The following is a 27153-nucleotide window of genomic DNA, read 5'->3' as shown; positions in this document are numbered from 1 at the left end:
TTTGGTCTTAAATGTTCGTATTAACCCTCTACATGATCCTGGGGTTCATTTTTGTGTTTATATTTGAATTTATTTATTTAATTTAATTTTTAAAAATTTATTTTAGTTGTTTTTATTTTATTTTAATTTTTTTGTTTTAGTTTTTTGCGTTTATTTTCTTTATTTTTTTGGTTATTTTTAGCTTTTTTTTTTATTTTGTCATTTTGAGTTTATTTTTTGTTTCTATTGATAAACTGTCCCCTCTCTCTGTACCTGCTGCTTCAGACTCGTCGTTTTGGTCTTAAATGTTCGTATTAACCCTCTACATGATGGTTTATATTAAAATTTATTTATTATTATTATTATTTTATTTTTTCGTTTTTATTTATTTATTTATTTTATTTTTTGCGTTTATTTTCTTTATTTTTTTTGGTTATTTTTAGCTGTTTTATTTTTTTTTATTTTGTCATTTTGAGTTTATTTTTTGTTTTTATTGATAAACTGTGTCCTCTCTCTGTCTCTGCTCCTGTCAGACTCATCATTTTGGTCTTAAAAATTCTTATTAACCCTCTACATGATCCTGGGGTTCATTTTTGTATTTATATTTAAGTTTATTTATTATTTTTATTTATTTTATTTTATTTTATTTTTTTGTCGTTTTTATTTTTTTATTATTATTTTTTGTGTTTATTTTCTTGATTTTTTTGGTTATTTTTAGCTGTTTTGTTTTTTTACTTTGTCATTTTGAGTTTATTTTTTGTTTTTATTGCTAAACTGTGTCCTCTCTCTGTACCTGCTGCTGTCAGACTCGTCGTTTTGGTCTTAAATGTTCGTTTTACCGTCAAACACTCACTTCTTAACACAGTCTATGGTTCCATTTTGATTTCTCCTGTTCTGACGGTCACTTTTCTTGCTCTTCAGGCTGGGACGCAGAGCTGGACTGGAAGGACGTGCTCTCGGGGGGTGAAAAGCAGAGGATGGGGATGGCTCGTATGTTTTATCACAAGTAAGTCCAGAAATGAAAGATGGACACATACCAACAAAAATAATTTAATATTTTGTGTTATATCAGTAAAAACTCACTTTTTTTTTGTGTCCGATGGGAAGTTTAAACACATTGAGCAGCTGTGGGGGAAGAAGTACTCAATTTTTCAGTAAAATTTCAGTAAAAGTACAGATATTGGAGCCAAAAAAAACTCAAGTAAAAGTAAAATTATCACATGACAGAGTCTACTTAAGTAAAAGTATTAAATCGCCTGTTTAAAATGTACTTAAAGAGTAAAAAGTAAAAGTATTTCTCGCTAATTTTGAGATCTAACAAGGCCTCACGTGGTTTCTTTTTTACTTTTGTGCTTCATTTTGTTCAACAGAAACAACTAAATCCATTTTTTCCAGTTGTTTTATTTGTTTTTTTTTTTGTTTTTTTTCAGCAGCTCTCATACGACGATAATAAAAAAATACTTTTACGTTTCAGTCCAGATCAAAAATGCAGTGGAGTAGAAAGTACAGATACTGCTCTCAAATGTAGAAAAGTAAAAGTAAAAAGTATCCACTGTAAAATGTACTTAAGTAAAGCAAAGATACTTCACATTTATACTTAACTACAGTACTTAACTACTTACCTGTTGATCAGTTAAATACAATAATAACACAATGATAAAATGATGATAGTTTTGTCCCCGTTTTCGCACAAAAAAAGTGTGGACTTGACCATAAAGTTGTAGAAATATCCCTTTGTTTGAAATACTACATCTAAATACTCACGTTACTCAAGCTACTACTTTATTTTTAAGTGTTTATATGCAGCGTTTTTCAGTTTCACTCTGTTCAATTCAAGTTTATTCCTAACGCACATTTAAAACGACTCTCCTCCGTGTCATTAACCGTCGTTGTCGTCCTCCTGTCCGTCCCCGTGTCCAGGCCGAAGTACGCTCTGCTGGACGAGTGCACCAGCGCCGTGAGCATCGACGTCGAAGGGAAGATTTTCCAGGCGGCCAAAGACGCCGGGATCTCCCTCCTGTCCATCACACACAGACCGTCACTCTGGTAAGAACGGCGAGGACGAGCCGCGTTTGTGTGTCCAGGTACGGGACGGACATTTGTGTGACGGGTGGAGGTAAGACGAAGAACGAGGAAAAGGTGGGGCGAGGCAAAGAACGAGGCGAAGGTGGGGCAAGGTAAAGAACAAGACTAAGGTGGAGGGAAAGCAGAACAAGAAGAACAAGGCAAAGGTGGAGGCAAGGCTAAGAACGAGACAAAGGTGGAGGGAAAGAAGAACAAGGCGAAGGTGGAGGCAAGGCTAAGAACGAGACAAAGGTGGAGGGAAAGAAGAACAAGGCGAAGGTGGAGGCAAGGCTAAGAACAAGGAAAAGGTGGGGCAAGGCAAAGAACGAGACAAAGGTGGGGCAAGGCAAAGAACGAGACAAAGGTGGGGCAAGGCAAAGAACGAGACAAAGGTGGAGGAAGGCAAAGAACAAGACAAAAGTGGAGGAAGGTAAAGAACAAGACAAAGGTGGAGGGAAAGAAGAACAAGGCGAAGGTGGAGGCAAGGCAAAGAACAAGGAAAAGGTGGGGCAAGGTAAAGAACAAGACAAAGGTGGAGGGAAAGCAGAACAAGAAGAACAAGGCGAAGGTGGAGGCAAGGCAAAGAACAAGGCAAAGGTGGAGGCAAGGCAAAGAACGAGACAAAGGTGGGGCAAGGCAAAGAACGAGACAAAGGTGGAGGAAGGCAAAGAACAAGACAAAAGTGGAGGAAGGTAAAGAACAAGACAAAGGTGGAGGGAAAGAAGAACAAGGCGAAGGTGGAGGCAAGGCAAAGAACAAGGAAAAGGTGGGGCAAGGTAAAGAACGAGACAAAGGTGGGGCAAGGCAAAGAACAAGGAAAAGGTGGGGCAAGGCAAAGAACGAGGCAAAGGTGGAGGCAAGGCTAAGAATGAGACAAAGGTGGAGGGAAAGCAGAACAAGAAGAACAAGACAAAGGTGGAGGCAAGGTAAAGAACTAAGCAAAGGTGGAGGGAAAGCAAAGAACAAGAAGAACAAGGCAAAGGTGGAGGAAGGCAAAGAACAAGACAAAGGTGGGGCAATGAAAAGAACGAGGCGAAGATGGAGGGAAAGCAGAGCAAGATGAACAAGGCTAAGGTGGAGCAAGGCAAAGAACAATTCAAAAGGTGGGGGCGCAGAAGAGAAGTAGGACTATTCCGTAGCAAAAATAAACCCCCTAAACCAGTTTGATGTTTTAATCTCATATTTTGTCTCACACAGGAAGTACCACACCCACCTGCTGCAGTTCGACGGCGAGGGCGGGTGGCGTTTCGAGCAGCTGGACACGGCCACGCGCCTCTCGCTCACGGAGGAAAAACAGAGACTCGAATCCCAACTGGCCGGGATCCCCGAAATGCAACACCGCCTCAACGAACTCTGCAAGATCCTGGGAGATGATTCAGTGCTGAAGACGGCGGAGGAGTGAACGAAAAGACGGACGGACGGAGGGGTAAAAGGGACAAAAAGAGGAACACTAGCATCATTTTTAAGCATTTTCCACCTCTGCTTTTCCTGTCAAAACTGCTTTACCCACTTAGTAAGACTTGAATCCTGATATCTAAGTGACTTTTATAAGGACTTTACATTTTATTTATTTGTTTTTAGTTTGTTAGCACTTTACTTCCGTTTTAGAGCGATTGTGAAAACCCTTTTTAACCCAATAACGACGTATTTCCTTATCAGTATTTCTAATTCGCAGGGTTTACCAGCTTAAAAATATAAAAGTGAATGCATTTTAGACACTTTAGATTTTTAAACGTAGTGGCTGAGTGTGAATGTCCACATTATTCCCTACAGGGGGCGCTATTTAGGCGTCCAAATGCTGCCCGAATGGTGGAAATTGGTGGAATTGGTGGAAAAGTAGTGCGCGCAAAATTTCCCACAATGGAAAAACACAATGGAGTAGGTGCGTTAGCCGCTAGCTCCCGCATTACTTTTTCAGTTTTACCTACAAAACTCTATTTGACCGACGTGCGCTGTCGTTTTGGGGCTTCGGACAGTGCGTTTGGCGTTTGAAATACGCCTAAAACAATCGAACAAACTAAGAAAAAGTTACAGCAGCGGAGAGTTCGTCTGCGGCTGCTAGCGCCGGCTCACCTGATGGCGTTAGAGCTAGCTTGACGGGCTTCCTCGAGCAGGACGGAACAGCTTTAGCCGCTGACTTCAAAGCCTCAGTTAGTGCGCTTAAAATGTCCCACAGTCGTCCTTGAAAAATAGCGAGCGTCAGTGGTCACTAGAGCGGTCAATATAGACCACAATGCACTGCGAGAGTCGGAAATACAGCAGGTCTTTAACTGGACACAACACGACTGAATGAAGCTAAATAAACCGTTGCGGTGTAAAGTTGCTAGAGTTAGCCACTTACCCTAGCTTGAGCTGCTAACAGAGTCACAATTTACACTTCTCAGTAAAAAAAAAAATGAGACTGATCCTGATTATGAATAAAACACTTCGTTGCTGCATAAAGTTGCTAGCGTTAGCCATTTACCTTAGCTCGTACTGTTAACAAAGCGAGAATTTCCACTTCTCAGATTAAAAAAATAAAAAATCCAGTCTGTTTACATGAGATCCATCTTGTCAAAAATGCGTATGAAGCAGATAGAAGCGCTGGTTTATCTCACTGTTGATCCTGATTATGAATAAAACACTCCGTTGCCGCGTAAAGTTGGTAGCGTTAGCCACTTACCTTAGCTTGAGCTTCTAACAGCAAGAATTTCCACTTCTCAGATTTAAAAAAATGAGACTGTTGATCCTGATGATGAATAAAACACTCTTAAATAAACCGTTGCTGCGTAAGTTACTAGCGTTAGCCGTTTACTTTAGCTTTAGCAGCTAACAGCGATAATTTCCACTTCTCAGATTAAAAAAATGAAAAATCCAGTCTGTTTACGTGAGATTGAGCTTGACAAAAACGTGTATGAAGCAGATAGAAGGGCTGGTTTATCTCACTGTTGATCCTGATTATGAATAATGCTACGTAAAGTTGCTAGCGTTAGCCACTTACCTTAGCTTGAGCTTCTAACCGAGCGAGAATTTCCACTTCTCAGATTAAATCCAATCTGTTTACGTGAGATCCTAATTATGAAGAAAACACTCCGTTGACGCGTAAAGTTGCTAGCGTTAACCCTTTATCTTAGCTTTAGCTGCTAACAGAGCAATAATTTCCACTTCTCAAATTTAAAAAAAAGGAAAAATCCAGTCTGTTTATGTGAGATCCGTCCTGACAAAAACGTGTATGATTATTATTAATCCTTAAACACTTGTGCCAGTCCAATCTGATCATTATTTATGACAAAAATCAAGTTTTATCAGCCTTAAACCAGCTCTTAGACTTTTTTTCACACAGACGCCAGAGACACGTGACCTTAAAGTAGTGAGCGGCGAGTCCGAATCGTTCTATAAAGTCCAACTAAAGAGGTTATGTAGTGTAGTAAATGAGGGGTTAGGGGCTGGGGGAGACATTCGGACACAGAAAAACCAAACAGAAAATCCACAAATTATGATTTTTCTTCTTTTTTTAGGGATTTGGTCAGTAAACTCTGCACGTTAAAGTTACAAATTTAAGTTAAACTGACAACAATTGCATTTTGATAACTGAATAATGCGCCACTTTTTCCTTTTTTTAACGTATTTTTGTATATCCCCAAATCACAACTGTCTCACCCGTGGATCATTAGGTTTGAATTTGCACATTTTAAGTCGTAATATTAATCTAAAACGACTTAATAAAAGAAATAAATCCGCTGACTTCCACGTACGTCACAGTGGAGGTGAAAACGGGGATTGAACGACAAAATGGCGTCTTGAAAATAAACGATTAAAGTTTACTCAAGCATGAAAATCACTCCAAATACAACTTCGAGAGGGTAAACGTTGAGGGTAAATGACTATAACATGGTTTAAAGTATGTTTTTTTGCTGAATAGGCCTGATTTAACCAACGGGAAATTATAAAACCCGCAGATTAACAACGTCAGCTTTCGTTTCACGTTTCGTATTAACCACAAACTACGTGACAAAACGTGTAAACTAATGTCGTCTGAGCCAGTTTGTACTTCTAAATATGAAACACCTCGATTTTTAGTTGAGTCTTTTGCCTAGAGAGCGGTGTTAGCTACCTCCGTGCTAGCTAGCGGACATATTTAGACCCGTACGGCCTCGCGCGTTGCTGTGACAGGCTAACGCTTATTATGGCAGTGATTAGTAACGCAGGTCTGGCTCCACAGCTATACTTTTCTGGTTTAATGAACAAATACAAAGAGCTTAAGAGCCACGGTTCAAAGGAGTCAGCAGCAGCAGGGACCCCGGGGGAGGGGACCGTCACGTTTAGACCGAGCGTTAGCCACAAGAGCGGGTTTGATCTGATCTTTTGAAATCAGAATTCTGCTCTGATTTTCTTTTAAAACACAACCAGGAGCAATAACATTTAAAAGAAGACTGAAGTGTTTAAGTAAGAACATTTAAACTGCAGGATTAGCAGGTTTTGATTATAATAAAATGTGATATTGATCATTTAAAGGTGCTATATTACGCAAAATTGACTCTTTTGAGCTTTAAATCATGTTATAATGTTGTTTGCGCATCAAAAACAGACCTGGAGTTGTGTTTTGCTTCATTCACTCATGTTTAAGTAACTTTTTATTATTAGTCTGTCACATCTCCAAACCTCAAAACGCTCCGTTCCACCTTGTGATGTCATAGAGTCGTTGCTTTTTACCTTTAGTTCAGTAGAAATTGGTTCAGAAAGGTTAAGAAAACTCCTGCACGCTGTTTCACTCTTGGAAGGTCTTAGCTGGTTCACGTAAACTCTCCAAGACGTCACTTATTTTGCTAAAGAAATGTCAGATTTATCATGTACAGCTGTTACCTTTTTAGTGCGATCATAAGGTTTATATTTTTCTAGTCATTGTCCATGTTTTTAACTCACAAATGACTGGTGTAGAGTGAATTATGCACAATTTTGCGGGTACATCGAGGTCTAATTGTGGTTTTTTTTTCCATTTTTCACTGTTGTAATTGGTCGATTAAACTCAAGGGGGCGGTCTCTTAACTTATATAAAGAGAGCGGAAGGGGCTGGACGGTCAGAGAGTCCGAAACGTGTGAATAAAAGTGAATCGAGAGTGAGACAGACGGTGTGCGGGAGTCTTTTTAACTTTTCTGAATCAATTGCTTCTCCTCCGCCCAGTCAGGTGTGCAGAGTCTACGCAGAAACGTCTTAAATCAGCCAAATGATTCTAGAAATGAAGGCGTGTGCACTTCCTGTTTTGCCACATGATGACATCACGAGGTGGAACAGAGTGTTTGAGAGAAGAACTCAGCCTAAATCTGCAGGGTTTGTGCGTTAAACGTGTGCGAATGAAACAAAACACAACTCCAGGTCTGTTTTTGATGCGCAAACAACATTAGAACACGACTTAAACCTCACAAGAGTCAATTTTGCGTAATATAAGACCTTTAAAAACCGAGTCTAGCTGTGAGGGAGTCGGTTCTTTTTACCTGTCGGATCCGCTCGTTCGTGTTGACACTAAACGCTGGTTCTGCTGTGGTATGTCTGGAGCTGTTTTAGGTCTACAGACAAAAAAAACCCCCAAAAATCTGCCTTATCTCACTTTGTTTTTACGAGATTTCGGAATATATTTTTGATTTAACCTCCTGAGACCCGGTGTCCTCATCTGTGGACAACACATTTTGGATTGTTTAGGCCACAGTGCAAATTTTTAGAAGAACAGCAACAAGAGAATGTTAAATTTTGAATATTTCTAAGGGTTTAGAATATTTATTTTTTTGTTTATTTTTATTTTATTTTTTATTTAATTATTTTATTTTTATTTGTTTTTATTATTATTTTTATTGTATTTTTATTTATTTTTTTTATTTTATTTACTTATTTTTTTATTATTTCAGGTGGTTCCATCATTTTCCTTGTCTCCATGGAGATTTTATTCTTATTATTATCTTTGTTGCGTTTATTCAGTTATAAATGTTGTTAGAAATGCAAGAAAAATACACAAATCTGACCCGTATTCAAAGGTGGAAGTAGTAAATTATACTTTTACACTCTCGTATTTTAAAAAGGGTTGTATGGAGCAACTTTCACTAACTAAATGCAACCTAAATTAAAGGTCCAATGTGTAACTTTTTGTGTGGATATGGGTCTGCCGTCTGATTATGGAGTTGCCGTTTTGATTCTAAAGTTCAGCGGTGGAACGTAGCTAAGTTAAAGTAGTAAAGTCATGTAGTTAAGTAGAATTTTCAAGTATCTGTAGTTTACTTAAGTACATTTTACAGTGGATACTTTTTACTTTTACTTCACTACATTTGAGTGCAGTATCTGTACGTTCTGCTCCACTACATTTCTGAACAGGACTGAAAAGTAAAAAGTACTTTTCATGTGATTTGAGGGAGTATTTTTACCGCGTTCGTGGAAACATCCTGACTAAAGTTTTCGACTTTAAGCTTCGACTTTGAGCGAAACAAAAATAAAAACACAAAAATTCATGACAAAAATTAAGAAATTGATTCGTATTGTTACTTTTGAACAAAATATGTGTCATTTTGAATCAATATCTACATTTACACTTGTGTGAAAAGACAAACTATGATTTAACGGAAAATATTCTGGATGAGCAGGGCCGTCAAGTGAAATTTGGGGGCCCGGGGCAAGACATGTCACATGGGCCCCCCTCTAATACAAATGAATAGGAAGACAGTCAAATTCTGGGCCCCCTAAAACAACAGACGTCTTTGTCCCCCCTAATTGACTTGTTTTTGCACATTGAGGTGATGTAATGACGATTATCTTTGTTGGCGATTCGCACGATTATATCAAATGTCACACAAAAGATTATTGTCGACCATTTTTATCACGATAAACAATATTATTTTTTATTATCCCATCACTGGTACTTAAATACGTTTACTTAAGTAGATTTTTTTCATGTGTTAATTTTACTTGAGTAACTTTTTGCATCCGTATCTGTACTTTTACTTAAGCTACAAAACTGCGTACGTCATCCGCCACTGTCCGTAGCCGTACTGTGGAACATTCCCAGTAAAGCAATAACATCTCCGTGGAGACGAGCGTAAATATATTTCCCGTGAGGTTCGTCTGGTCGTCCGTTCATTTATTTTTATAGATTTGTTTTCTCCAGACCGAGGTTTAGTTTGTTTTCATCCTTGACAGTTTATTGGACGTCTCACTAGCGCCTCAGTGTGGTCAGGTGACGTTACTGATTTAGAGCAACTCGAGGCGGCCATTTTGGATCGTTATAAAAGGGACAGAGGACAACAAACATCGTCGCTGCGTTAAGGAGTCAATCGAAATACAGAAACGTGTCGACGGGACGTTAAACCGGGACGAGGGGGGGCGTTTTTACTGTCACGCACCTGCGATACCGTCGGACTGCAGATGGCGCTATCGTCCGACCGGTAGAAAAACAGCGCCAAAACCTGTCCAAACAACTGTCAGGGATGAAAACAAACCAATTTAGTCTGGAAAAATTATATTAAAACACAAATATATGTCTTTATAAAGCAGGTAATGGGCGTTTCACTGGAAAAGTTACACACTGCAGCTTTAACCACGCATTATACCAGCTCAGGGCGTTAGCTACACAAGCTTACGACGGGAAAATAGTTTTGTAAATGTGAAATTTGACGTGAAATACCGTAGTTGCGTTAGAGCCAAGTCGTAACCGCATCACCGCACATAAAAAAAACATGGATTTTAGTTCTGGGATGTGGAAAGTATTGTGTGAATGAGGTTTTTTTTTTGAAATTCTGTAGATTTTCTTAACTTGTCGAACGGTTTTAACCCTCCCCGACGATGACAGCGGCAGGGAACTGATACTGTGAACTAGCACTGGGAATACTCCATACTTTACACAGCATTTACATCTTAATATAGGGCTGAGTCTTTTTAGCGAATATGGCTTTTTACACAAACTCGTGCTTCAGTTCAGGCCTTTTTAAAGTCACTTGCAGACCTCCCCTTTAAGAAAACCACTTCAGATCATTAGGATGCTCCTCGTGTCTGGCCAAGATGATGGTCGCTAAGTTACGAGAAGACAAAAGTTTCACTGAAAGGCGTCAGACTCGAGCTAAAGCTTTGAGATTTTGAACTATTTGAATGTATTTTTGTCGGTTTTGGGGACAAATAACAAGACAGACTTGATTTAAAAGACATTATAAAGTAAACAATCAAATTTTGGGGGATTTTTTTTAGCTACGTGGAACAGTTTGCAAACTCTTTACGTTGAAAAAGAGGTACTGAATCCTCGTTTGTGCCCGGGTTATACCTCAAAATATTATTACACTGTACTGATAAACATTGTATTGTTTTGTTTTTTTTACATTGTTTCTCAAATTGTGGTACAGGGACCTTCTACAGTTTGAGTTTTTGTTTTATTCCAAGACAAATCTGCTACTGTTTTGGTTCTTCTTTGGGTTAATTTTTATTTAAAACTGTACCTTAGACCCGGGGTGTCCAAACTATGGCTCAAGGGCCAAATGCGGGCCGTAGACCAATTTTTATCGGTCCTCAGCTCTCTATTGGCAGTCATTTTTACAGCAAAATTAAGTAATTTTACCACTATAACCTCATTTACAAACATTTCACGATGATACAGACCAAAAGTGAATGTTTTAAGCTTCATCAAACTATGGCGGCTCAATGGAAACGATGTAAAATGCTCCATCGTAAATGACCCATCGATTTCAAATATGTTTCAAAATTTGGCCCTCTGTGAAAAAGTTTGGACACTCCTTCCTTAGACCTTGGTTTAGTCTCATTTTAGACCCGGTTTAGCCCAAATTTAAACCTGATTTAGACCAGGTTTAGATCTCGTGGTTCTCGTAAAACCAAATACGATCTTCCGCGTTACTGGTCTGTTCGAGTTTTTATTTTATTTTAGGCCTTGGACTTGTTTCTGTTTTTGCAAGTCACTCTATAATGCTTTTTTTTATTATACTTTCTATTTTAGTAGCAGTAGTGTTGCATAATTGAGTAGCTTAGTCCAGCCATAAAACCGGCTTAGTTTTAATGCTTTTAATGCTCTTCGGACGTAGCTAACCTGCTAGCCGCTACGTTCCAAATAGAAAGTGACCGTGGACGCGCTTCCAGCTCCATCGACTCTGGTTATACAGTCTATGGGTCGTATTTGAGGAGCTGGAGGAAGCGTCTGGGGTGAGCGACGTCTTGGAATCCCTGATTAGACAGCTGCCCCGGTTAAATGGATGGATTTTGTGATCTGAAACGTCGGCGAGACTCTGCTGACGGGAGGAAACGAGCCTCTACATGACGCAGAGTCCACTCAACGACCCCGGACCTACAGACAAATCCATCTACGCCGCCGCATTAATAATAAATTTGCAAAGCGATGTAAGCTCGATTATGATATTTACGAAGCTGCAAACGGGGTCAAGACATCGTTTGCGGATTAAACGAACAAATTCCTTGCTAATATTTAGAAAAAAAATCTGATTTAAACTGCTAACTGCATCGATAAAACGCTCCGTAATTCCTTAAGATCCCATTTTGAGAACACGCTACGCGAAATGGATGCAAACGCACGACTGTTCCCATAGCAACTGACAATTCAAAACGAAATATCCGTTCTTTTAAATTGTAAAAAATGTCCTCGTGATACTTTTTGTTAAGGTGATGAACTGTTAAACTCTACGCACCATCGTCACAAACAAAAACCATGAACTCAAACCATATCTGGAGCTAATTTTCTGACCTAGCTCATTCTCAGGTGGTTACGAACACGTTTTTAGATTTGAACTTTAACCTCTTGCACAAATGCTGTTTTACTTCGATGGTCCGGCCTAACATAGAGCGACCGCGTCATATTTACAATAATGAACTCCTTAATTAAACGTGTAAATGTTTATGTTTTATTTTGTTGGTTAGAGATTGAATGTGTTTGTGTTTGTGATGCGTGTACAGGCCTGTCACGATAATCACGTTTATCGACTTAACGTTCAGTAAACAGGGTGTTTATACAGGCTTTTTACAGTTTTTTATTTTAATTTACAAAGGCAAGTGATAAGATATGTTAATTAGACATGTTCTGTTGTACTCAGCGGGTATAAAAGTTTGTAATCGCGTTGTGTTTCAAGCATTTTGTTAATGGTTTCTATGGGTCTATGTTAAAGATATTGTGTGTGGGACAAATATACGGGACATTACTGAACTAAAGCCAAAGATACAGATGTGACTGAAGCATTGATGAGGCTCAGCTGCAGCGAAACACGGTGAGAAATCCAGTCCCGTCTTGATGTGACTAACAAAGTCCATAAAGAGGTGGATTAAATGAGGGAAAACACTTTGGAAACCACTGATACAATAGAACAAGTCTCTTTTAACATATCTTTGTATACTTTTTCTTTGCACTACTGGGAAATGTATTTATTTTTTGGTCTATATCAGGGGTGCCCAAACTCTTTTCACCAAGGGCCATATCTTGAAAAATGTTCGACTCGGACGGCCACAGACCAGTTGCATTTAACACAGTTTTGACTTCATACTTTAAATAAGGCTTGAAATATTAACATTAGGTCTGTATGACAATGTAATATGATGTTATTTAGGTTATATTTGTAGGATTACTCAAATTCACTGTAAAACGTACTGATTATGATCAATTGGGCCAGTTCACCTGAAGGACTGCGGGCCAATAAAAATTGTTTTGTGGGCTGCATTTGGCCCCCGGGCCATAGTTTGGACACCCCTGGTCTATATCATAAGATTTAAGCCATAAAAGGTTGAATTAATAACTTTTTATTACTCATTACAGATGCAAACTAACGACGGAACTGTTTCATTCTACTGTTTATTAACTTTTTTTTTTTTTTTTTTTTTTTTTAAACCATATTACACATTTAGAATAGTTTTTGTGGTTTAAATCTGTTCTTGCTCCTGCTGTTTTTGTGTCAGTGGCACAAATTTTAAGTTTCAATATTTCATTAGTTTATCATCTGTATTTAATTCTGCGATATATCAGGTTATTGTGACAGGCCTGTGTATGAAAGAGCATCTTTTTTCCACCATGATGATGAATCCTTGTGGTCAGTTTTATTATTCTGTATATTTGCATTGATCTGTGATGACTGCAAAACGTGCTTACATAGATATGTTGAAATACTTGAGTTGGATTCATGTTTCAAACTTTTAGTAAGTCAAACCTTCATTTTTCTTTTTTTTAAATTAAGAATTCCTTCGTGTTTTGTGCATGTGTAGTTCTTATAACGTTACAGATTCTTCATCCAAAACGCTGTTTGTTTAAACTCATGAGCGGAGGTCACTTTACTTTGACAGATGATGTATTTTCATGTAAATAAACAAAAGTGCAACCTCATTTTTTTTCTCTGTGTGGATTTTTAGTATTTACTTTTTGATATTACTGGTTTAAATTAAAGCTACACTATGTGACTTTTCCAGCCTGCATGTCTGCATTAGTATATTCTTGCTTTGCCTAGAATGCTCTACAGTGGGACATGAAACTTATCTGTCTCCATGGCGATAAGCAGGCTAGCTTACAGGTAAGATCTCAAAAGAGGAGACCCTGCTCACATTATTATTATTATTATTATTATTATTATTATTATTATTATATGTTATTTTTTATTACTTTATATTGTATTTTTTTTAATCCATTGTATTGTTTTTTTATTTATTTATCTATTATTTATTTATAGTAAAAAAAAAACTTAAGCCTCTTTACATTGTATATACACACAGAAGATATCAAATCATCATCATTATTATTATTATTTATTTTAATTATTGCTTTTATTTTATTTATTATTATTATTACGTTGTATATTTTTATTTATTTATTATATTTTATTTTTTTATTTCATTTGTCAAAAAATATTTAGTAGAGCTATTTAACTTTTTTCTTTATTACATAATTCCATATATATTGCTTCATATATTTGATGTCCTCTGTGTCTGTATAAAATGTAGAAAGTAGAAAAAAATAAATGTAGTAAAAATAAATAAAAACATTGAATGAAGGTGTGTCCAAACTTTTGACTGGCAGTGTAAATATTTTTGCTCTTAAAACACTGAATAAACAAAGGTAAACGTATTGCCGTAAAGTGGAACGTGCAGGCCAAGCGATGACATCTCCATGGAGACAAGCACGTAACTGACGTAAACCGCCACCATTTATTTATTTATTTTTTTTAATATTTGTTTTTATTTATTTCAAACAGTACGAATAATTAATCAAATGTTTTGACATTATGACGCAGTGAGTAGCAATATTTTAGTGTAAAAACAAAAAATAATCCTTGATATTAAATTTAGCATTTCACGTCGACAAGTTGTGTTCTGTAAAAGCGCCTTGTCACCAGCAGATGGCAGCATTCCCCAATCTCCTCCAAACCTCAAACACTGAATTTCATGTATATTTAAATAAAGAAAAAACGTAACATGACATGGCATTCCAGAAAGTAGGGCAATCTCTGCGCGGAAGGATATGTGCTGGCATGAGGTCAGACTTCCAAATATAACTCACAAATATCGCAGAATAAGGCCAAACAAGGACTAGAATTTATATTTAGCCAACTTAAAAATATGATAAGGTTAGTTTTCTTACTTTAGTATAAAAATTTACGTTGAATAATGTGTTTTTTTTATGTGTGAAATGCATTTGAAGCATTTATTTACATACAAAAGCTAATACTTTTAATTTTTATTTTGCACTTTTCTCCTTTCATGTTAATTTTATGATGATTATTTACGTTTTGATGTGCTGTATTGTGATTTTAATGCGTTCATTGTTCTGTAAAGCACTTTAAATTACCTCATGTACAAATTGCGCCATACAAATAAACGTGCAAAACCATTATTCCCCCTCATAGTTCTTGCACTTGCGTTATTTCCATGCACCTATTTAACCTACATTTCTGCAGCTCTCTATTGGCTGTGATCACGTGCTTTTAGGGGGGGAGGAGTCGGGTTACGTCGTGCGTCCTGGGAGCCGAATGGACAGTAGTGGCTCATTGCGCTCTGCTGCGCCTTGTGCCAGTGTCTGCGCAGCGGGGATGAGACGCACAATGCCCGCGGAGAACCGAGCACCTCCTGGATCATGTCCCCAACAATAAACCCAACTATTAAACCCGCTCCGATGTCTGCAAGAGGGTCACGCGAGCGAGAGAGGAGGGCGTGAGCGCGCGTGGGTCTGGTGGCTGAATATAGACGCGCTTTTGCCGGTGGAGCTGCAGCGGGGGGGACACGGGAAGGAGGGGCCCGCTGCTACTGCTACTCCGTTGTCTTGTAATAGGATAAAGAAAAGGGAAAGCGGGTTATTTTTACGCACGAGGAAGGAGGAGGAAGAAGAAGGAGCGCGTTTGGAGGCGCCATCATGGGGACTTCGCCTGATGAGAGCTCTGTGCGCGTGGCCCTGAGGTAAGACCGAGGCTGTCCGCTGCTGGGATGCTCCGGGTACACCTGCTCCTCCATAACGCGGGGTTTATTAGCCCCGTGCCACCGATACGCACGGGGCGATACTGACATTTTGTGACTATTATCATGGCTACACGGTTAGATCACGATTAAAGTTGTTATGCGCATGAATAATTATAACTTTAACAGAGAATATTCTGGATGAGCAGGGCCGGTACACTGAAATTTCGAGGCCCAGGGCAATAAGTCTCACATGGGCCCCCCCTGTAATACAAATTAATAGGAAGAACCCTAAACCCCGGGACAGCAGACCCCTTTGTCCCCCTCGTTGATTCCCCTGTGGATAAGTCGTTTTTTCTGCACATTCAGGTGATAAAACGGCGATTATCTTTGTTGCCGATCATCACGATTATATAAAATATCCCACGTATGATTATTTTCAACGCTTTTTCTCACGATAAACGATATTATTGTTTATTGTCCCATCCCTAGTTATCAATAAGTTGCATGTTTAAGTAACTTTTGTATAATTTTGCTTTGATCTAGCGGGGAATATTGTGGATAAACAGGGCTGTTGATGGAAATTTGGGGGTCCAGAGCAATAAGCCTTACATGGCCCCCTGAAATACACTTCTGGTTCAATTCTGGGCCCCCCTAAGACCCTGGGGCCCCGGACAACAGACCCCTTTGTCCCCCCTGTTGACTCCTTTGTGGATAAGTCTTCAGTTATTTCAGCAAAAAACAGGGCCGTTAACCAAAATTTGGGGGCCCCCTAGAACTCTGGGGCTTGGAAAAAACTGACCCCTTTTTCCCCCCTTGTCAACGGCGATTATCTTTGTTGCCAATTATATAAAATGCCCCACAAACGATTATCGTGTTGCCTTTTTATCATTATAAACGATATTTTTGTAGCTCTACCATGCTCTAAAGTGCACTGCGGAACTTTTTTGATGAGGATAATGTGCCAGTTTGTCTCTATGTACGTTATATTATTTCATAGCGTAACGTTAAATGATCCGTCGGCCATTTTGACGTTTTTATTTACCGCTGAACTCCCTGTAACTCGGCCCGGCGGCGTCACCTTTGTGTCTCTGCGGATATGGATGAGATTAATGCCGTACTTTGTAACTTTCCAGGCAAAACAGTAACGTTTCCATGGGGCACGCAGGTAGAGTTACGTAATGCGCATTTGTTATTGCACGAACGTCTATTTGATTAACTGCATTTCTTTGTAAACTATTAGCAACCACAAAAACGTTGCCAGACCTGTCCTACTTTGAGTTTGAATACAGGATGTTCAGTTATTATGAATGGATTAATGGGGTTAGTGCATTGTTGTCTTGGGTCGCTTTGAGAGCCCGGTGTTGTCCTGTGTTGTCCTGTGTTGTTTTGTGTTGTTTTGTGTTGTTAGCTTTAGGAGGCTGCGGTCGGTCGCGCTAGCATCAGCTCCTTTTGTTAATACCTGCAGGTGCTGGAGCATGTGTGGATTTATGAATGGACTCCTCCCTCAGTCTGGGATTAGGCCAAAGTGAAGATCCTGAGGGATTCCCCCGATCAGGGTGTTCACACTGAGACAGGACGGGGCTAACTGTAGGTACAACAGGGATAAACTGGGCTAAACTGAGGCTAAAGTGTAAGTAAAACAGGGCTAAACTGGGGCTAAACTGGGGCTGAACTGGGGCTATACCAGGATTAAACTGTAGGTAAACCTGGACTAAACCTGGACTAAGCTAGGACCAAAAGAGGACCAAAAGAGGACCAAAAGAGGACTAAAAGAGGACTAAAAGAGGACTAAAAGAGGACCAAAAGAGGACCAAAAGAGGACCAAAAGAGGACCAAAAGAGGACCAAAAGAGGACCAAAAGAGGACCAAAAGAGGACTAAACCTGAACTAAACCTGGATTAAAAGAGGACTAAACCAGGGCCAAACCAGGACTAAACTTGGGCCAAACCAGGACTAAACTTAGGCCAAACCAGGACTAAACCAGGACTAAACCAGGACTAAACCAGGGCCAAACCAGGGCCAAACCAGGATTAAACCAGGACTAAACTAGGACTGAACCAGGACTGAACCAGGACTGAACCAGGACTAAAAGAGGACTAAAAGAGGACTAAAAGAGGACTAAAAGAGGACTAAACCAAGGCCCAAACCAAGGCCCAAACCAGGCACAAACCAGGCACAAACCAGGCACAAACCAGGCCCAAACCAGGCCCAAACCAGGCCCAAACCAGGACTAGAATCGGACCAAACCAAGTGAGGACTATACTGGAATGAAACCAGGACCAAACCCAGCCTGAATCAAGACTAAAGTAGGACTAAACCAGGACCAAACCCAAACAAAAACTACCAGGACTAAACCAGGACTAGAATAGGACCAAACCAAGTGAGGACTATACTGGAATGAAACCAGGACCAAACCCAGTTGAAATCAGGACTAAAGGAGGATTAAACCAGGACCAGACTGGGACAAGTGTAAACACAGCCTTATGTACAAAACACAGAGCAGTTTTCCGTAGTCGTAGGTGTGGGTGATATTGACCAAAATGAACATAGATTTTTATTTATTTTTATTTATTTTTTTGCATTATATAAATATGCCCAGAAAATATTTTAACACTGTCTCAGGAAAGTTCTGAAATGTGCTTATAAATGTCTTGGTTGAGGTTCTACCACTGCACAAAACACGTATGAACCAGAATGGCAGATATATCGATTCCAGTCTCAGCGTTGCTATTCAGACACCGATTATTGGCCACAGAGGCAGATCAAATATCGAATATCGTGTCAGCTCAGAAAATCAATATTGGCCCCTCCTTAGAAACAACATCATACTGAACTTTTACTTCGAAATGGCTCTTTTTGTTTGTTTTTTTAATAGATTCTTTTAGGTTTAGTTTGTTTTCATCCCTGACAGTTTTTCGGACTGCTCACTAGCGCCTCACAGTGGTCACTTCAGCTGATTTAAACAGGTTTTGACGCCGTTTTTCTACCGTTGGAAGCAGTTCGACTTCTTCAGGACAGTATCCCGGGCGTGTGACAGTAAAAAGGCCCCCCTCGTCCCGGTTTAAAGTCTCCTACGACGACTAGGCCCTTCTGCTGTTTTGTTTTTAATAGTTTTAATCATAATTGGTGGACTCCAGCTTCTCCAGAACAACGATACTTTGCTGTTTTCAATATGTCTCCTTCCTCTGATTAAACCCGTCCCTTAAACATTTGACTCGTGCTGATATCGGACCATTTATTGTGCTAAAGTACCACGCCGGACTCAAAGCCATCGACAGCGGATCAATTGTTAGTTGTGGGAGTGTGCGGAGACAGAGGGCTTTTGTAGAAGGAAACTCCAGCGACTTCTTGTTGAAAATCTTAACTCCTCCATTTCACCAAGAGACTGCGTTGTTGACATAATAAAAGCCCCGTGCTGACAGACAAACATCGGCTCATCGCTTCGTGTTTTCTGAAAATAAACGTTGAACCATGTTAAGAACTGTGCTACTTTGTCAAACGATGAGCGAGTTTCAAGTCTTTGTTCAAGTCAAATGAAGCTCGTCGAGGCTAGCAGTTATAGCGGCTAATTTGGTGCTAATTTCCATGTTTGGAATTCCGACCACGATTATCATAGCAACCAAAGAGCCAATCCAGAGCGAGGATGTTCAAGATGACGACCCTTCCCGCTCGCACCGCTGGTTTAGCTCGGAGCAGGCGCTTAGCAACGCTGTCAATCAAACCTGTTGCTAACGCTAGCGGTAGTGACATCAGGAAAGGAAAGCGCCTGATTTGTCTGTTATTAATGTTCGTGTCTTGATTTACAGACACAACAGCGAAATAAAAACATTAGGATCATGTAGAGGGTTAATACGAACATTTAAGACCAAAATGAAGTGCAGCCCACGATCACTTCCTGTTTGGAACGCGGCGGTTAGCACGTTAGCTATGTCCATTTATATAAACAGTCCATAGTTCCCAAACAGTTTCACGTACAAAAGTAGTATTTAGAGTCGCGTTTTCTCCTTTTACAGCCTTGATTTAGACTTGATTCGATCTAGTCTAGTTCTAGTCCTGGTTTAGTCCTGGTCTAGTCCAAGTTTAGTTCAGTTTTGTGTGAATGCCCCGAAGAAACACCCATAACTTCTTACCTGTCAGTGATTCCCACACAGACCGTTAGCCCCATGGGAGACTTTAGCTAGTAAAACGAGTCGGGGCACCTGGTTTGCTCCATGTAAATGAATTTAACTGCACTTTGAAGTACTTTTCCTTGGAGTTTATCAATAATTTGAAATATAATGGGGCTGTCGTGACACGAAACTCTTGATACTAAGAAACGCAGTATTTTTTTGACAGTAATAATATGGTGTTTAGTGTCACAGTGTGTCTTAGTCCGGATAGTTTGAGTATTAATTAGCAACTGGGCATCGATTTTTACAATTTACAACTCCTTTCATGAGTATATATATTTGTTTAAATCAGACCTATTCTGCAAAATTGACTTTTCAGAGCTTTTAATCGTGTTTTAGTCCAAACTTTTTATCCCACGGGCCACAATGGGTTATAAAATTTAACAGAGGGACCAGGCCAGGATATATATGTGTGTATATTATTTTACAGATTTGGCCTGTAACTTGTAGCAAAGGCTCATTGTACAAACTGTTTTCCAAATGCATTAATTAAAGTAAATTAATCTGCCGAATTTCAGTTAAATAAACACAGCAGAAAAACTCACATTCAGTTTTATCAAGTGTCAAAATATCAAAAACTTGTTGAAAAAGTAAATTGAACCAGGTTTACTCTCATATTTTAATATAATTTGGTCACGTTCGGCCGGATTAATAAACCGTAAGGACCGTGTGTAGCCCCCAGGCCGTAGTTTGCCCATGTCTGATCTGGTCGTTTCCTTCTCATTTTCCCTCTCAAAGTTGTATTTGGAGCGTTTCATGTTTGAGTAATACACAATCTCTTATTTTCAAGACGCCATTTTGTCGATCAACCCTCGTTTTCACCTCCACCGATGTGACGTAAACACTTAGTTCTTCAATTTTATTCTCTTAATCGGTGATACTCGTAGGATTCGGCAGAGTCGCGTCGTCAAATCTGGTACTTTGCTCTTTGTTATGATGATATTTACGGCGACGTCAGCTCCCATTGGACACTGCAGTTTTTTAACACGAACTTGTTTCTTTTAAGTCGTTTTAGATCCGGGGCGTCAAACTCATTTTCACAAAGGGCCACATCAACAAAATGGTGACTCTCAAAGGGCCAGATGTCACTAACTGTAAGATAAATGTCGCTAAATGTAACCGAATTTAATGTAAAATAAATGCAACTACTTTTGAATCTAGTTAATTAACCGTTTCTATATTTATTACTTATTCAAGTTACAAATATTACATATGGATTTGCATAGATGTGAAAAAATGACTGATTAACTGTAAATCTAATGATACACTGACATTTTAAAACAGTCAGACCTTTTAATTTCCTTTGTCGTGGGCCACATAAAATGACGTGGCGGGCCGCATTTGGCCCACGGGCCTTGAGTTTGACACAATTGTTTTTGGTGAATTGAAATGATTGCGACTTAAAACGTGCAAATTGCAACATAACGGTCCACGAGTGTCACAGATTATAACTATAGAGCTGCACACAAGCAGAAAAGGTCGTCTTTCCTCATATTTATCTTATATTTATTTTACATCTTATCTTTGTCCTTTATCCAAACGTCTCCGTCAGGGAAGTAAACATGAGTCACGGTGGCGTCATGTTAAGTGTTGAGTTCATCACGTTACACAGTAGTAGCACTATCTCTTCGCTTGTTAACGCGACAGTTTAAGTGCTTGTCTAAATCATTAAATACAAGTTAATAAGACACAGAGCTGATAGGACGTCCGGGCGTGTGCGGGGACGTATACGCTGGGAAAGTTCTCAAATGTGCCTAGAAATGTCTTGGTTGAGGTTCTACCACTGCTCAAAACACGTATGAACCAGAATGGCAGATATATTGATTCCAGTCTCAGAAAATCGATATTAGCTCCTCCTTAGAAATAACATCGTGCCGAACTTTTACTTCGAAACGTCTCTTTTTGTTTGTTTTTTTATAGATTCTTTTAGGTTTAGTTTGTTTTCATCCCTGACAGTTTTTCGGACGGCTCACTAGCGCCTCACAGTGGTCACTTCAGCTGATTTAAACAGGTTTTGACGCCGTTTTTCTACCGTTGGAAGCAGTTCGACTTCTTCAGGACAGTATCCCGGGCGTGTGACAGTAAAAAGGCCCCCCTCGTCCCGGTTTAAAGTCTCCTACGACGACTAGCCCCTTCTGCTGTTTTGTTTTTAATAGTTTTAATCATAATCGGTGGACTCCCAGCTTCTCCAGAACAATGATACTTTGCCGTTTTCAATATGTCTCCTTCTTCTGATTAAACCCGTCCCTTAAACATTCGACTCGTGATATTTGAACCAGAGCGACCTCCTTTCACGGCTCTCACCTCTGCGTCCCGGTGCAGTCGAGTTGTGTTTGTGCATTCAGACTTTGACCCCGTTTCGGATAAAACATAAACAAACAGTTCGCTGTATCACAAGGCGGAGATAACGCAGTTTAAAAGCCTCGTATCTGTGTTAAAATGTCGTTTCCTCGTCACAAACGGACCTGGAGTTGGTAAAAAAAACCCGCTGTTAACTTGAAAACTACCACTTCATGACATCATTAGGTGGAGCGTTTTGAGCTTTGAAGATGTTACAGACTGATAATAAAGTGTTACTCAAACTTATGTGTGAATGCAGGGCCGGCTCCAGCTTTCAGGGGGCCCCTAAGCATTTGAATGTGTCTCTGGGGGCCCCTCCTGGCTCAGCTGTTGGTGATTCACATTTGACACATTCTGACTCTGCTCTCATCACTTTGTCCAGTTGTTTTTGTGTTTATCTGAACAACATCAGACTGAAAACATCCAGAACGACACAACGACTGAACTAAAGTCACAAGAACAGAACACAAACATATAAGGAGGGTGAGATTTTTGAAATTCTAGACGTTTTTTCTTAGTTTTTTGTGGATTTTAATGTGTTCCAGTTGGCGACAGTGGGGTTACATTTACATTATGTCGGGTCCTTGCTCCGGTGTAAACACAGAGCTGCCCTCACCTCTGCCCGACTCAAAAACAAACGTAGAGCAGCAGATATTTTCTATAAATATAACACAAATATAATCATTTTAGAGGGATATTTAAGCTGCTGGAAACACACAAGCTCTGTGTCCAATAAAACTTGATATATTTTAGTATTTTCAATATAAATGTATGAGCTCTTGGGGGCCCCCTGCTGGTCTCGGGGCCCTAAGCTGCTGCTCAGTCTGATTTATCGTCTGAACCGGCCCTGCGTGAATGAAAAAACACAACTCCAGGTCTGTTTTTGAGGAGGAAACGTCATTATAACACAACTTAAACCTCACAAGTGTCTAATTATAATATTGTGTATGTTACGTTTACGTTTAAGCAAAGAGCGTTGGGCAAATTTGAAAATCAAGTGTGCGGTTTCTAATAAAAACTCGTATTAAAAATGAAAATGGACACACACACGTACTCTACACTTTCCAGATGAACGTACACAGAGCTCCGTCTTCACCTTTACGCGGAGTTCATTTCTCATTTTGTCGGTTCGATGCTTAAACTTAAGTAACACATTTAAAGACACGTTTGAACACATTTACGTTGTATCGCCTGATAATTGTCATTCACCCTAAAGGTAAAAAGTCAACCCAAAAAAAGGTTGTCCGTCGTTTAATAACTCTGTATGTTACTTTGTGCGGACGACCTGACACGATAGAGTAATTATCGACTTAACGTTCAGTATAAGAAAGTATTTTTACAGTATTTTTACAGTATTTTTACAGTTTTAAACTTTAATTACAAAGCCAAGTGATAAGATATGTTAATTAGATTTGTTCTGTTGTGCTCAGTGGGTATAAAAGTTAATAATCACTTTGTATTTCTGGCGTTTTGTGGATTACAGAGACGTCCTTTTGAATGAACTCCTAAGAAATGAGAAGAACAGTGTGGATATTACGGGTTCTGTGGGGCTGTGTTAACGATTTTGTGTCTGGAACAAAGACGCAGGATTTAACTGAACTAAAGCCAAAGATACAGATGTGACTGAAGCATCGACGAGGATCTGCTGCAGCGAAACACGGCGAGAAATCCAGTCCTGTCTTGTCGCTAACGTCGTGGATTAAATGAGGAAAAAACACTTTGGAAACAACAGAACAAGTTTGATTAACAATCTGATCAACTGCCTTTGTTATACATGTTTTAAATTGTACAGAGACTTTATGGACTCTTTATTTTTAGGCTCCGTGTCGCTTACTTATCGTGTACTTTTGCTGCAATTTCGGCTATTTTCGATGTGATGCGGTGAGATTTGAGCTGCAGAGCCATGAAAAAGTCACCTCCAGGACTAAATATTGGTTCATTCTATTTATTTGTCTTTAAAAAATGATTTACTGGGATTATCTGCTTTATTTTTATGAGTGGAAGAGATCAGCCGATGTGAGTTTTTAACCGATGCTGATACCGAGAATCTAGACCAACCCATGCCCAATAAGATCTGCTGATATTTTTGGGATATGTAAGGCCGATTTTGATTATTTTCTGCAACTTATGTCATTTAAATTCACTACAAACTCAACCACAGACTTTTTTTTATACCTCAAACCGATAAGAGAGCTGTGTTTGTATTAAAGTGTTAATAAAAAGCCTTGTGTTTATGTTTTAGGCAACAGATCGACCAAAACGGAATATCGGCCTGAGCTGGAGATTTAAAGCTAAAAACACCAAATATCGGCTCGATATATCGGCCAACTGATCTGTCTGTTTATCGGTGAGAAGCGTGGGATGATATCGAAACTTGTTGTCACGATTACCATGGCCAAAATGAGCGCATTTAACGATTATATCACGATAATTATTAAAGTTGCTGGTAGTATAAAGCTGGTAGAGCGTTTGTCCACTGATCTGAAGGTCGCCGGTTCGAATCCTGCTCTGTGCGTGCGTATTTCTTGATGTAAAGCGCTTTGAGTGACTTGAAAGTAGAAAATCGCGATATAAAAATGTGACTATTTACCGTCATTTTAATATTATAAATAGTTTCCATGTTTAAATCGTTTGTTATAAGTGAAAATAATAGTGAACTAGTTTTGTTCTGCACATTTTGGCGACGTAACAGGGATTTCCACGATTGTTTAAACTACCCCATGATCGATTATTATTATTTTACCCTTTTTATCATGATAAACGATATTTTTGCGTATCGTCCCGTCCTTAATCAGTGGCATGAAGTAGTTTAAATATTATCGTTTGTCCTGATATTTCTCTTTAGATCTGTGTAAAAAGTCCTGGGTTATCTTTGGGTTAAAAGGCAGATTTATTATATATATATTTATTTTTTTTGCAGTGAGACTGGACGATTAATTGTGTCTCAATTATTCATCAAGTATCAGGTGACCGGCCCGTGTAGATTAGCTGGACGTGATGAAATCTTTTGAGGTGAAGTGTCGTGTTACTCAAAGGGGAGCCCCAAACGCAGACCGATCTTCTTAGAAAGCGTGTTCGTGTTTAATTACGAAGACGTTTCTTATGTTCTTTATAACCGTGTCCCCATTGACTTCAACTCAGCCGTGTTTTTCTAATTTGAAACGGCACAACAGCAGCGGTAAAAGTCGGAGCGATCCATTACACTGTAGACTTTTTATCACAAGGACACAGCCGCATTCACGGGAGCCAGTCAAGCTCGCAGTCATACAGACTAAATGAGCTTTGACTGCTGATGCTAACGGCTACGTAGCATTTAATTCAAGTTTATTTCTATAGCTTTTTTAAAACGACTCGAGCTGAACAAAGTGATTCACATAAAAGTCACAAAAACAAACCTACAGATCACAAGATGCACAGGAAATGACTCTTGTGAGCTTTAAGCCATGTTATAATGTTTAACCTCCTCAAAAACAGACCTGGAGTTGTGTTTTGTTTCATTACATTTACATCTCCAAAGCTCAAAATGCTCCGTTCCACCTTGTGATGTCATCAAGTGGTAGTTTTACGAGTTAACAGCTACGTTTTACCTTTTAGTTTAGAATAAATTGGCATTTTTTAGAGCTGAAATCATCCAAATGATTCTAGAAATGAAGGTGCGTGGAGTTTAAAAACACAGTGGAGCACTTCCTGTATCACCACGCGATGACATCACAAGGTGGAACAGAGTGTTTTCAGTTTGAGAGAAGAGCTCAGCCTAAATACACAGGGTTTATTGTGCTCCAATGATCTGTTCTAATGCCTTTTGTCACCTGTTTTTGTTTGCTAACCCTCTGTGTGTGACCTTTGATTTTTTCCGTCGAGAAGTTTCACGTCACGAGTCAAATATTTACCAAAACATTCTTAAGGTTATAAATCGTTCTTTTGCAGTTACTAGCGACGTCTGTGTCCAAAATTGACTCTCGTGAGCTTTTAGATGTGTTATAATGCTGTTTCCACCTCAAAAAAAATGCCTGAAGTTGTGTTTTCTTTCATTATATTTACATCTCCAAACCTCAAAATGCCCCGTTCCACCTTGTGATGTCATCAAACACAGACGTGCCCCTTTAAACTTCGCCTTTAACAAAAACCCGTCGTACGTTTTGTGTTCGTTTTACGTCGTCTCGTTCTGAAATCGCTAAACGTCGCGCTGAAGAGCCGTCCGTCAGCGTTCACACACCCTCCTCCGCTCTCCGCCGTAAATCACTTTTCAAACTTCAAAAACAAAACGTTAATGTTGTTTCATCGGGGCTATTCATCGCCATGGAAACTGTATAATTGTTTTGGTTTGGGACGGTGAACGTGAGGAACCGGTTTGGATGTTTCTTTAGACATTCAAACCGTGTCTGTCCTGCCTTTTTATTTATTTTAAACACCGCAGACACAAGAAAAAAAGAAAAAAATACTATAATGATCTAACGTCGCTGCTTTTGTACGTGACGCGCGGTTGCTATGACGACGCGTTGACGTAAAGGTTCCGTTGGTCGGTTACTGGTCTGTTTTTTTTTTTTGGAGACTGGCTCGAGTGAGTTGACTGTGATGTTGCTTTCCCTCGTGTTTTGTCGTGAGTTGCGGTCGAAAGTAGCAGCAGAAGAAGAAATTTGGCGCGTCTCTTTACGCCTAAAAACGCTACAATATCGAAGTGTGAAAACAACTCAAAATAACAAAAAAATAAAAAACTCAAAATAACTAAAAAAAACCAAAACCTCAAAATAACTATTAAAAAAAAGAAAATAAACAAAAAAAAGACTCAAGATAACAATAAACAAAAAAAACTCAAAATAACTAAAACAAAAACCTAAAAATAACTAAATAAAAAAACAAAACAAAAAAAACAACAAAAAACTCAATAACTAAAAAATAAAATAAAATGAAAAAAAAACAAAACTTCAAAAATAAACTCAAAAAAAAAAAAGAACCCCAGGATCACCAAAATGACGAGTCTGACAGCTGCAGTTACAGAGAGAGGGAACACAGTTTTTCAGGAAAATGAAAAATAAACTCGAGATGAAAGAAAAAAGAAAAAAAATACATAAAGAAATAAACAAATAAATAAATAAATATAACAAAAACATTGTAATAAAAATAACTAAAAAAAACAAACCTCAATATAACTAAAAAAACAAACAAAACAAAATAACAAAAAGAATAAACTAAATAAGCAAAAAC

The 27153-nt window shown here is 38.9% G+C and overlaps 2 protein-coding genes across 2 annotated transcripts in view; both read left to right on the top strand.

Moving 5' to 3' along the window:
* Window positions 1-4553, top strand: part of LOC117379592 (ATP-binding cassette sub-family D member 2-like) — a 29727-nt gene extending 25174 nt beyond the window's left edge. Inside the window, exons 8-10 of the mRNA XM_033976305.2 lie at window positions 901-985; window positions 1900-2025; window positions 3241-4553. Of these exons, the coding sequence (XP_033832196.1) occupies window positions 901-985; window positions 1900-2025; window positions 3241-3445 (416 nt within the window). The 3' untranslated portion in view covers window positions 3446-4553. The remainder of the gene's footprint in view (window positions 1-900; window positions 986-1899; window positions 2026-3240) is intronic.
* Window positions 4554-14966: 10413 nt separating this feature from the next.
* LOC117379310 (kinesin-like protein KIF21A) overlaps window positions 14967-27153 on the top strand; it is an 82012-nt gene continuing 69825 nt past the window's right edge. The window contains exon 1 of the mRNA XM_033976003.2: window positions 14967-15439. Within this exon, the coding sequence (XP_033831894.1) occupies window positions 15396-15439 (44 nt within the window). The 5' untranslated portion in view covers window positions 14967-15395. The remainder of the gene's footprint in view (window positions 15440-27153) is intronic.

This window comes from Periophthalmus magnuspinnatus, chromosome 12 (assembly GCF_009829125.3).
Source record: "Periophthalmus magnuspinnatus isolate fPerMag1 chromosome 12, fPerMag1.2.pri, whole genome shotgun sequence".
Lineage (NCBI taxonomy): Eukaryota > Metazoa > Chordata > Actinopteri > Gobiiformes > Gobiidae > Periophthalmus > Periophthalmus magnuspinnatus.
The sequence above is the reverse complement of the archived record's forward strand: the minus strand, read 5'-3'. Positions and strand labels throughout refer to the sequence as shown.